The following is a 12,624-nucleotide window of genomic DNA, read 5'->3' on the forward strand; positions in this document are numbered from 1 at the left end:
TAAGCAACACCAGCACAACATTGACTTTACCAATAATTTATTTATGAAATGCCAAAGTGTAAAAGTATAATGCCTCATCCATTGTATAAAAAAAAACACAAACAAATGACTCCAGCACATGCTCATCAGTTACATACTTCAAGTCGATCCATTCACCCCCCCCCCCCCCCCCCCCATGTTTGTATTATTGTACTGTGGCCTTGAATGAGAATGACCTATTAATTGTTCTGTCTGTCACATGTCAGGACGAGTACGTCTACTACAATGGGCTCCTGCCTGGATAGCGCTATGCAGGATCCCTGTTCAGAATAAAAATTCAACTCGTCATGCCTGATTATTCATTTGAATTGCAGATTTAAAGAGATACTTTTCACAGCCATTGCTGACTTGACATGTGCAATAGATTGAGCTACACGGTAATTATAATTTTCAAAAATTTCATAAGGTGTCAGGTCTAAAGATAGAACTAGCTAACATACAATGCAAAACTCCCCCTCCCCCCTGCTATTTGACTTTCTAAATTGCACCTGCTCCCTTAACTGTTTGTATCAATCAATTCAGCTTCCCCCCCCCCCCTCATCTGTGAATCCAGATGGAAATTGAGCTATTAAAAAATCACTACTTTTTTTTACATTTCTCTTCGCATTCAAATTTAAAAAAATGACAGTTGGTGCAGATGGCAAAATGAATTAAATAAACGTTATTAAGCACTAAAAATTTTTACTGGTAACGTCCAAAAGAAAAAAAAAGCTATAAATATACAATATTGAAATCAGTAAATCTGTCAATAGTAATAAATGGCATTTAACATCACTAAGTATCACACAAAAATACTCCAAATAAAATGGAAAAAAGTGAGAATCCAAGGCAATTATCAGTATATTTTTTTGTATATAGGCATGCACAGTATAGAAAATCACTTTTGGTGATTTTTTTTTTCTTTTTCAAATTTAAATCATAGGTGAAAATGATTTTAATACATTTACGAAAACAAGATTTTGTTAGAAAATCCCAAAATGGTAACCAGATTATTTTTGACAGTCTGATACTGTCTGACTGAATTAAAAGTCCCCAGCAATTAGTTCTAAGATTATAGAACTCGATAAGTCATAGATGAAAAAGACTTTCAAACCGAGAAAGAAGCAACAGTAAGGGGGCAAAATACATTACAAACTATAGAAAATGGGATATAAGAATATAATCGACATTCACAGCTTCCTTTAAAAAAGCAAAAACAACATAAAATACAGAAAAAAAAACAATCAAATACAATTTTCAAAGTTTCCAAAAAACAACAATAATAAATAATGCCTCAAGTTTATCAAAGATACGGTATGAAACTTTTTGTCTTTGAAAAAACAAAAACAAAACAAAAAACAAAACAGAACGACCCGCAGTCATAAAAAAATATACAATCAATGTATTGAAATATCCCCGGTTTCAAGCTAGAAACAAAGTAAACTCATTTATCTGTGCTTTACACCACCGTACTTCACACTCTCACAAGCTCAGCTCTGGAGATAAACAGTGCCTCGACCCATTCTCCCCCGTAAAGTGCTGTGGTATCAGTTTTTAGCATCACTTCGAGCGTTCCGTCAGGGAATTGTTCAAAGCAACTTTTCAAGCCTTTGTCTTATTTTTTCCCCCCTTCGTATCCGTCATCCGAAAAAGAAAAAAAAAAAAAGATCTCCTCTTCGTTTTCCGGCATTCGTCATTCTCGTTCCTTCGACAGATGGGACAAAGAAACAAAAGGCAAAACGTGTTGCTTCGGACATTTTTTTTTTTTTTGAAGACATCAACAGTGTTCTTTCTTGGTTCTCTCAATAAGGACCGACAATTACTGCTTCAACTTCTTTGGACGGTCTTCGGTCTTTGACCAAAAAGTTTATCATCCCTTCAGATTTGATGAGAAGGTTGCATCCTAAAAAGAAGATTCCAAAGACCACGGTGAGGGACAGAACGCACATGACTGCGATCTGGACCACCCTCATAATAAATAGGTTCTTTTCGTCCACAGCGGGCTCCTGGAAGCCATCGTCTGTTACCACTGAAGCTTGGGTGCAACATCCCAGTAGGTTACTTAAAGCGTTGCTACTGTTGGTGAGCAAAACCACAGCTTCCGTCTGATTCATGGTCCCAAAGTTATTGTAGAGCGATGAAAAGTCAAACAGGTGGTCCCACTGCTGCAACTGGGGAAAAGAATTCAAAGAAAAGAACCCATTAATCATTGGATTTTCCTTCTCCTCCCTCTCCTGCTGCTTCACCAACCGAGGTTGGTAATGTTATAGCGAGGAATAAAGCCTCTCAGCTGGCTCACTGTTAGTCTTTGGAGTGCCTTTTTTCTGCAATTTTAATCAGTTTCTTTCAGTTCACATGCAGCCAAGCAGAAAAGAAAGCCGCTGTCTTTATCTTTCTATGGTTATTATAAAGCTCTGGATCCAACCATTAACCAGAGGGAGGTGTTTGAATCCATTAGTAGAGATCTACCGGAGATGTAAGGACACAGCACCACCTATAGGTAGTTGTCTGCAATTACCTTGAGTTTTGAAAACGAAGTACATTTTCCAAGCTAATGTTTCGTGTCATGCAGCGAGCACATTAAAAAGGCATTAAGAATAGCTTAAATATATGGACCGGATACAGTCATTATTTGGATATAAGTTACGTTTTAAGATGATCATTATTAAAAGGTAATTTGCAATGTTAGGATTAGTTTTTTTGTTTTTAACTAAAATACATGATGCAAAGTACCCCATACTGGTGTAGCTGAGATCCAATTTCTTAGAGATTCCAAAAAGTATTTGCCCTCTTTTTAATTGTCCCCTACTATTGCGTATTTTTTATATTACTGATGGTTTCCAATCTTTAAACAAAACACAAAGTAGACAAAAGAAACAAAAAAGTTTTTACCGCTGCTACTTCAACTATCCTTGCCTAGAATGATGATTGGGACTGTTCCCTTCACCGGAATGGAAATACAAAGGACCTCACCCGTGGACAATCAGCGTTGTAACATGGATAAAACAAGACGTTTTCCAGCAGTCAAATAAAATCCGGTGTTTATTGTAGAAAATTCATATAAAAATGGTTACATACAAAAACGCAGGTTCCCTGGTAATTCTAGACGCGTTTTGGCTCACACTTAAACCAAAACGCGTCCAGAATTACCAGGGAATTTTCTACAATAAATACCGGATTTTATTGGACTGCTAGACAAAAGAAATCCGAGACATAGGGGGAGATTTATCAAACATGGTGTAAAGTGAAACTGGCTCAGTTGCCCCTAACAACCAGATTCCACCTTTCATTTTCCAAAGAATCTGTGAGGAATGAAAAGTGGATTCTGATTGGTTGCTAGGGGCAACTGAGCCAATTCTACTGTACATCAGTTTGATAAATCTCCCCCATAGATTTTTAATGATTAACGTATTTACCCTATTATAGTCCCCTATACATTTGTAGTTGTAATAGTCATGATACAATTATAGCAGTCTATAAGCCTATGCTGAGTCTTCAGCTCCATTTTGCACAGAGTGGAGCATTACTCACCTGGACCACATGATCGGAAGAGAACATAAGCAAGCGCAGGTCACCAGTATGATCTCCAGGGGTTTAGCAGTCAAGCTGTTTTGTTTTATAAAAACACATTGGGGGAGGTTTATCAAACATGGTGTAAAGTGAAAGTGGCTCAGTTGCCCCTAGCAACCAATCAGATTCCACCTTTCATTTTCCAAAGAGTCTGTGAGGAATGAAAGGTGGAATCTGATTGGTTGCTAGGGGCAACTGAGCCAGTTTCACATTACACCATGTTTGATAAATCTCCCCCATTGTGTTTCAGTTCGAAGATTTCAGTGAGCCTCCCCCAGCCTTCCTGATGCCTGAGGAAGACTTGGTGTAGTTGTTTCAGGCATATAGAAACACATGGCATACCTAGAGCCTTGTAGTAAAGAACCATAGGTACTCCACATGCTGCCATATGACCCCGCCATGTGTAATGAAGCTTTAGTGTGAATGTGAAGTAGTCATCGTAGAGTTTCTAGAGGAACACTACACCAGGACGCTAGTATTTCTGTCAATGTTGTCATCTTTAGACCATGCGCACACTGTCTATATGTGGCTGGGGTGGGTAAAGAAAATAAGAAACCCATACCTGCCTCCTGTTAGGTACCCTGTTGATCCCCGGTAGCTGTCACTCTTCTCGTCTCCTGATTTTATGTCTTCAGCTCGCTTCTTAGATACAGGAACTGTGGGCTCAGTGGCCGCAGTGATGTTCCATAATGACTAGTGAGCCTTTAGCTTCTGCATCAAGCTTCTGCAGACATGGGCTAAAGACAGATCGGAGGGCTTAAAGGAGGAGCCCCCCCCCCCCCCCCTTAGCTGTTTTAGGCTGGTGCCTCAAAGTGATGTCTGTGAATTAAGATAAAGTTATGGCTAGGAAAGGGGAGCTGTGACAAACCTAGATGCCTTACCTATGTGCAGGAGCAGAAACAGGAGGGTGTTGATAGGCCATGAGCCGTTGGTGATGGTGCCAAAATGCCGGTAACAAGTGTATTTAAATACAAGACCAGGAATGCATACTGAAATTTTGCTTTGGGTGAAGAAAAATCTATCTATGACACTACCTATGGGCCCTATACACCATACTCCAAAGCAATCTTGAAGGGAATAGCATAGACTAATGGAGGGACCCCCAAAAATCTCAAGTACGGAGAGGCAAAGAATGAAGTGGCCATCATGCAAGCACACTACCACTCCATTCACAAGGGGCATTCGGGGATGTCCATTCTTGAGATCCCTAGTGGTCCAAACAGTATCCTATGGATAGGTAAACAATGCTTTTAGGTGGGCCATACTCTTTAAAGGAAATCTGTTAGTTCATCAGTTACGCTGAGCCGCAGCTGCACACCTCCTTCCCACTGCCTGCCCTTCACTGATTGACATACAGTATAGGGTTCTGTGCAGGAAGCTGAGTCTTGTATGTTGGGAGGGAGGGAGAAGGTGTGCTACTCCCTGACGCCTCGCCAACTGTTCAACTGTGGAGATGACAGATTTCCTTTAACCAATCACCCTACTAGACTAAATAAAGAGATGACCAACAAGTCCATAAGGCCAGAAAAAAATGATGCAAAAGTGCCGGAGTCACGTCTAAAACATTAATGTAAAGTTGTCAGAAGGTACAAATTCCCTCAGGTCCAACAAGACAGCGACACCCATCCCGTCTAGGGACCTACTCAACCAACCAGAGCTCCCTGATAATCCCGAGAGGAACCAGGGGAGATCTGTCATAGAACAGACGGTGAAATACGGTCGTGTAAAACTAGCCCTATTATTTATTCCATAGAACCTTTTTATTTCGGGGTGCATCTGCCGCTCTTCCTTCACGTATTCGTATTCTCTCTCCTTCATTTCCATAAATCAATGTTCTCAGAATGACTCTTCACTGAAATGTAGCAGTGCTGTCAGGATTGTCATAAACATATCTAGCAGAGAGGGAAACGGGAAGGAGCGTGCATAATGAAAGCTAAAAAGCAATGGAAAACAATAGTGCTCCTCGCTTGTATTATGTCACACACACCCCTCCCCCCCTCCCCAGATATCAGCCTAACTACTCTTATTATGGATTTTTCTTGGGTTTTGCAAACAATGAAAATCCTCTTTCGAAATAAGGGGTTAAGTTGCTTACCTTGGCTCCTTCTTCCCATAGCATCTCTACAAACAAGACGCGAAAACACCGGAGACATGTAAATCAAAGTTCGGAGCAGATAATAATATACGACTCACCTGTCTGGAGTCTTGTAAGGATCAGATCTTGTAGCACTGAGAAAGTCGAGCTCCTAAGACGCCTTGAGAGTGACTCAGGGATACTAGGTGGATAGGATTCTTGGAGTGCTGCTCTGGAGTGATTTTACCACCTGATTTCTCTAGCAGTCGTGTTGTAGCCGAGGCTCAGAGACCGCAGGAACATTTTCATCATACGGCTGAACTAATAGCTGGGAACTGAACTGTTGCTGTGCTGCCCCATAGTCCCTGGATAATAACACGCGATGATAACGTCCCTGCGGAGCTGCCGATGGTTGCACCTTTACTAGAGACTTATAATAGGCCTCCATCACAGGTTTCTCTTACGCAAAATGTTTTTTTTTTTTTTATATAACTATTGCAATCCCAGATTTTTTTCTTTATGCCATTATGTAAAAGTAAACAAGGGGAAATAAAAGGGGACAAATTTAACCTGCTGATATGTCCCTATTGCACAGGAGATGTTCCAGTGTAGTTAGTCATGTGCTCCATGGTCTAGTGAGACCGTTAGGAACACTGGGTCACCCGTAAGGAGCAAGGCCCGACCCCATAGCGCCGATATAATCCCGGTCGGCCTGCCCCTTTCTAATGATACTGAATGGAGCAGGCCAGCTGGGGGTGGGCTAGATCAGTGCTAGGGGGATGGGCAGTACTCCTAATGGGTGCCCCAGTGCTCCTAATGGTTTCACCGGACTGCGAAGTAAACTGATTCTAGAACCATTGATTCTAATGGAGCCCCATCATAGAGGGGCGGGGGTTTCCTCCAGTGCTTCACCCCCCCCCCTTCGGTGCCCGGGAATAGAACAGCGATGTATGCGGGAATCACAGCACCGACTTCCCCGCGCCAGCACCGTTCTATCCAAGTGCAAAACTTAAAGCCAATGTACTGATGGTACATTAGCTTTAAATGCTGTTATAAAAGTCTGTCAGTCCTGCAGGCTCCGCACATAACCAGTGAGTGACAGCTCTCCTTGTGTATGAAATCACAAACCTGTCCCACAGCCCTGCTTTAGTAGCTGCCGAACATGTACATGTGTAGGGCGACACAGTGTAAATGTTTATTCAGAATAATGTGAGTGGTGAAGTATGCTAAAATGGCATTTTTGTTGTTTTCTACAGTTTCATTCACTGACAGCAAGCATATGCTGACATGTGTACATGCCATCTGCATGAGGAGATGGTCTGTCAGTTTCCTCCCCTCTCTCTGGGCAATTCTTGGCCTAAAGGCCCTATTACACAGGAAGATTTTTGTGCAAAAAATCATTATATCGTTTGAATTTAAATGATAATTGTTGAGTATAAATGCAGGCAACGATAAAACGACCGAGAAATCGTTCATGTGTTATTGATCTTGATTTTGTGCTGACACCAAAATCATTGTTAGTCGTTCACTAATCGCTCAGTGTAATTCCGCATCGTTCCTTCATTTGTTGGGATCAGATGGAGTAAACGATCGTAGTAACAATTGCAACTAACGACTGTCGTTCTATGTAATATGGTGGACGATTTCAAGTAGTTCTTGTTTGCGATTGTTTATCTGTAGTTGTTAGTCAAAATCTCCCCATCTCTCCTTTTCAATCCCCTGTCGAGTTACCTCAGGCCTCCATCCACCAATGGGAGCTCTCTTCTTGCAGCATAAAAGGAGTAGTTGGAGCAGAACTGAGGAGCTCAGTGCTTAGCTTAGTCCTGGTCAGTGTTTACAGTCTTCAGTCTTCAGTTGTTCCAGAGTTTCTGTGGATGTGAGCCCAACTGTATCCAGAGCCAGAGCGTGATCCTCCAGGGGCCTGGCCGCTGGCCAGTGCCCATGCCTGTGCTGCTATACGATAGAAGAATAGATCCCGGCACACATCAAGTTGAATTCTGCTTAGTTTATTGGTGCAGTATATACAGGAGGACGCGTTTCGGCTAGATAGCCTTCATCAGCTGACGAAGGCTATCTAGCCGAAACGCGTCCACCTGTATATGCTGTACCAATAAACTAAGCAGAATTCAACTTCTGCTTAGTTTATTGGTACAGCATATACAGGTGGACGCGTTTCGGCTAGATAGCCTTCGTCAGCTGATGAAGGCTATCTAGCCGAAACGCGTCCTCCTGTATATACTGCACCAATAAACTAAGCAGAATTCAACTTGATGTGTGCCGGGATCTATTCTTCTATTGTTCTGGGGAAAGTCCTACCACGAGCACCATCAACCTGACAGAGTGCCGTCTTCTACAACCATACCACCTGTGCTGCTATACTGTCTGTTCCTGTTCCTGTGATTTTGCCTCCATAGTAAGGATTGGTAAACCATCATAGGTGTGACTACCACCAGAGGGATCAAGCCTGTCCAGGCTGAGGGGGGTCACTTGTCAAGTCTACAGTCAAGTCCTGCATTTCGCAGTGTTCCTAGTCAAGTCAAAGGTTAGAGAAGTTATATTCTGCAGTTATTTTCTCCTTTAACCATGGCATGCCAGGTTATAATGGCATATGTCTTTTGCAGGAAGAGGGTTAAAGGGGTTATCCAGCGCTACAAAAACATGGCCACTTTCCCCCTACTGTTGTCTCCAGTTTGGGTGGGGTTTTGAAACTCAGTTCCATTGAAGTAAATGGAGCTTAATTGCAAACTGCACCTGAACTGAAGACAACAGTAGGGGGAAAAGTGGCCATGTTTTTGTAGCGCTGGATAACCCCTTTAAACAGGTTTTTCGGGACATTGTGACTGATGGCCTATCTTCGGTACAGGTCATCAATATCTGGTCCATATTGGCCTGATAATCAGCACCACTTCTGGTCATCTGTTTTCCATAGCCACAGTGCCAGTATGCAAAATGAGTAGACAGATCCATATGTTGTATAGCAGCCATGCTGGAGCTGCAGTAACACAGAACAGCCACTATACATTGCATGGAGATGCCTGCTCCCAGCTTTATTCTTAGTGGCGACCAGCTGATCGGTGGGGTTCTAGGTGTTAGACTTCCACGGTAGTTCTGAGGATAGACCATTAATGAAGGTTACCTGCCATCACTTTCATGCTGCCTAAGTCACAGGTCATGGGGGCAATCCCTGGTGGCTTCCCATTGCCTCACTGGCCTCACTCCCTATACCAATCAAAGCTTGTAGGTTGGGGACTGGGGACTACCCTGATGACTCTTGGTTCATACGCCATGAAAGCGATGTCAAGTTCTCTTTGGGTGAGATTTATCAAACATGGTGTAAAGTGAAAATGGCTCAGTTGCCCCTAGCAACCAATCAGAATCCATCTTTCATTCCTCACAGACTCTTTGGGAAATGAAAGGTGGAATCTGATTGGTTGCTAGGGGCAACTCAGCCAGTTTTACTTTACACCATGTTTCATAAATCTCCCCCTTGATGTTTTAGCATCTTGTAAACTAAAAGGGTTAATTTCACGTCCAATTAGAGATTACAGACAGAACACTCCATGGGCTGGTGAATAATTGCGGCTTGCCAACCTGCTAATTGTAATGATTGGCAATGTGCCGCCATGATTACATCTGAAGAGTATGCACACAATTACGGATACATTAGAGCACAGTTCAAGGGGGCGAGATTCTCTCTGTGTCACATCACATTCTACCCAGAGCCGTCATTTCACCAGCAGCAATAGCAATAAAAATCCCAGTATAATCCACCGTACTCTCCGACTCCTCCAGTCAGACCTTTCCAATCTTGGCAGACAGAAAAAATTTTGCTGAAGGAGAAGAAATCATTTTGTGAAGCTTTACGTTTCATCTTCCCGAGCCGGTCAGGAGATGGAATAACAGAAAGTTCCAATTATATCTGTTCTGTGAACCTCAGTATAAGGAGCGGAGGAGACCCGGCTTGTGGCAGGGCTCATGGATAATGTCTCTACAGTTTCAAGGCAAAGAAATGGGATGAGAAGATGGAAGGGAAAGGAGCTGATGTATTTCTATTTAAACAAAGTTCTTAGGTTCTTCTATTGAATTTCTCATTTAAAGGGGATCTGCAGTGAGAATATAAAACTTCACAGAGTTCTAAGATCCTCGTGGTCCTTACCTTTAAGGAGCCCCAGTAATTCATGCCATAGACCTCTCATTCTTCTTAATGCACTAACAGGCGGTTTTTATCTCCGTACAGATACAGCCACCGTACAGATACAGCAGAGCGGCAGTTTGGTTATAGTCACTAGCTCTCCATTTCTCCTGATCCTTCTCATACTTGAGAGCCTGCTTGCTTTATTCCAGGGATGGGGAAGCTGTGGCCCTTCAGGTGTTGATGGGAACTGTAGTTTTGCAACAGCTAAAGGGCCACATGTCCCCTATCCCTGCTTTTTTCAGTGCCCATGCTGCTGGGATCAAAGGGCTTTATTAAGTAGTAAGATCCCTTAACAGGCATGCAGTTTGGTAAACAATTCCTGTTTGGATATTGAAATTATTCTATCTATCTATCTATCTATCTATCTGCTTATCTGTCTATGTTCCTGACTACATATCTATAATTTTGTTACCTAGCAGGGAGGAATTAAAAAGCTGCAAAAAAATAGGATCTATCTATCTATCTATCTATCTATTATTTGTCTGTCTGTCTATCTATATTCAAAAAATTCCAACAGCACTTCCCGGTATCTTCAAAAACGTGAAATATTTATTCAATCACATAAAAAAAAACAAAAAAAAACACAGTGTGGCATAGCAAAAAATCAAGCAACGTTTCTCCCGTCTCACTCGGACATTTTCAAGCTCATATCCCCAAGTGAAAATCAAACTTATATATCAAACAAGTGACTAAAATTTACATTCCATTGGTTGTTTCAAGTGCCCATCTTTTACAAGTGTTCTCTGATAGGAGGCAATCAAAGTCCATCTGTGCCATTGTGTTTCAGTGAGTTCTTTGTAAGGCAATGTGCAGTGTTAACCCTTTTTGTGCTAAAGTGAGTGACTGCTTGAAATTACTCACTTGCAAGTTCCTTATAATAAAGGTAATTAGAAATACAAAATAATAAATAAAATAAATCCATCATAAGTGTAGCAACGAAGAAGGATAGACAGCACTATGTTGTCCACATCAATTGGATCCTTTCAGAGCATGATTCATAGCCATGAGATACATGTTGCTGTAAGGTAGTGTTCACATTGTACTGACCAATGCTGCATTGGTTAACACTGCACATTGCCTTAGGGTACAAAAACACACAGACGCAACAGATTTGATACTGTGTTCAGTTATTTAGATCTAATCTGCTGCGTATCGCAGCAGTAAATACGCAGCGTATAAGCCGTGTGTGTTTGTACCCTAAGGCGCTGCGAGCCCGGCAGGTCCTGGCAGTTCCCATACACTACATACTTGCTGAGGTCTAAACGACCGCAGCGAGTATGTAATTATACCGCCCTTAACCCCTTCTGCTCCCGGCTGGCTCCCCCGCTGTGTATATACTTTACCTGTCCTCACTGCACGGGTCCGGCGTCCTGCTCTCCTGTCCGGCCAATCAGTGGCTGCGGCTGGGCAACACACTGATTGGCCGGACAGGAGAGCAGGACGCCGGACCCGTGCAGCGAGGACAGGTAAAGTATATACACAGCGGGGGAGCAGAAGGGGTTAAGGGCGGTATAATTACATACTCGCTGCGGTCGTTTAGACCGCAGCAAGTATGTAGTGTATGGGAACTGCCAGGACCTGCCGGGCTCGCAGCGAGAATCTCGCTGCGAGCCCGTCCGTGTGAATATACCCTTAGGGAATAAACCCACACACCGTATATGCAGCGTATTTACTGCTGCGATACGCAGCAAACTCGCAGCAAAATCGCAGCAGATTAGATCTAAATAACTGAACACAGCATCAAATCTGTACCAACAAATCTGCTGCGTATTTGTTGCATATCTGCTGCATATACGGTGTGTGGGTTTATACCCTTACAAAGAACTCACTGAAACACAATGGCACAGATGGACTTTGATTGCCTCCTATCAGAGAACACTTGTGCTGTTGGAATTTTTTGAATATAGCCTCCAGGATCCTAGGTCAGGATCATCCAGCCGGCACCCACAAGATGTTTGAGCTCCAAGCTGTGCTGCTTGCAATACTTTTTGCATATCTATCTATCACCTATCGATAGATGCTGCATTATTTTTAGTGCATTAAAAGGATACTCTGTCAGAAAGTTGAACAGATTTGTAATTTACTACTATTTAAAAATCTCAAGTCTTCCAGTACTTATCAGCTGTTGTGTGTCTTGCAGTCTTATCAGCTGCTGTATGTCCTTTGCAGTGCTCAGTGCTCTCTGCTGTCCATGGCAAGAATTGTCCAGGAGAGGTTTTCTGTGGGGATTGTGGACAGTTCCTGACATGGACAGAGGTGGCAGCAAAGAGCACCGTGTCAGACTGAAAAGAATCCACCACTTCCTGCAGGACATACAACAGCTGATAAGTACTGGAAGACTTGATCTAACCTACCTGTGTGTGTAATATATATATATATATATATATATATATATATATATATATATATATATATGATTATAATATTTTTGTCTATTTTTCTGTTGTTTACCTACTATATTTCTATCCATGTCACCTAGCAGGGAGGAAGTAAAGGACTGCATTATTTCAAGTCTCTGCCTCATATTGTGAGTACTGGATTGTGCAGTCTGTATGTGCATAATGCTACGGCATAGCATAGAACAGCACTGGTATTGGGATTAAAATTTGGTTTCCACGGGTGATTATGTGGACGTCTCTAGCTATAGAAAACTGTGATAGGATCATCTGTGACAAGCTGTAATAGGAGTCGAGTGTGACTGGCACAGGCTGAAGCACCAAGAACAGGGTTAATGGAGATCATCTCTGGCCGCCACAGGATGCCATGG

At 42.4% G+C, this 12,624-nt stretch overlaps 1 protein-coding gene across 2 annotated transcripts; it reads right to left on the minus strand.

The window, feature by feature from the left end:
* Positions 1–167: 167 nt before the first annotated feature.
* On the minus strand, positions 168–3,655 carry RPRM (reprimo, TP53 dependent G2 arrest mediator homolog). 2 transcript variants are annotated; one of them, XM_069985089.1, is made up of 2 exons: positions 3,550–3,655; positions 168–2,189 (listed from the first exon to the last, which is right to left on the minus strand). In XM_069985089.1, the coding sequence occupies exons 1-2, from the start codon at positions 3,574–3,576 to the stop codon at positions 1,821–1,823; spliced, it is 396 nt and encodes a 131-aa protein (XP_069841190.1). In that variant the 5' UTR covers positions 3,577–3,655; the 3' UTR covers positions 168–1,820. The 2 variants fall into 2 exon arrangements, with proteins under 2 accessions (XP_069841190.1, XP_069841191.1); XM_069985090.1 differs by lacking the exon at positions 3,550–3,655 and adding an exon at positions 2,318–2,382.
* Between the last annotated feature and the right edge of the window lie 8,969 nt (positions 3,656–12,624).

The sequence above is a fragment of the Dendropsophus ebraccatus genome, chromosome 9 (genome assembly GCF_027789765.1).
Source record: "Dendropsophus ebraccatus isolate aDenEbr1 chromosome 9, aDenEbr1.pat, whole genome shotgun sequence".
NCBI lineage: Eukaryota > Metazoa > Chordata > Amphibia > Anura > Hylidae > Dendropsophus > Dendropsophus ebraccatus.

What these genes read in the sequence shown, in the direction of transcription:
- RPRM (XM_069985089.1), bottom strand. Translation starts at nt 3,576, where the DNA reads ATGTTCTCTTCCGATCATGTGGTCCAG. An exon ending in CTTCCGATCATGTGGTCCAG is followed by an intron (nt 2,190 to 3,549) that starts GTGAGTAATGCT and finishes TCTTTTCCCCAG; the next exon opens with TTGCAGCAGTGGGACCACCT.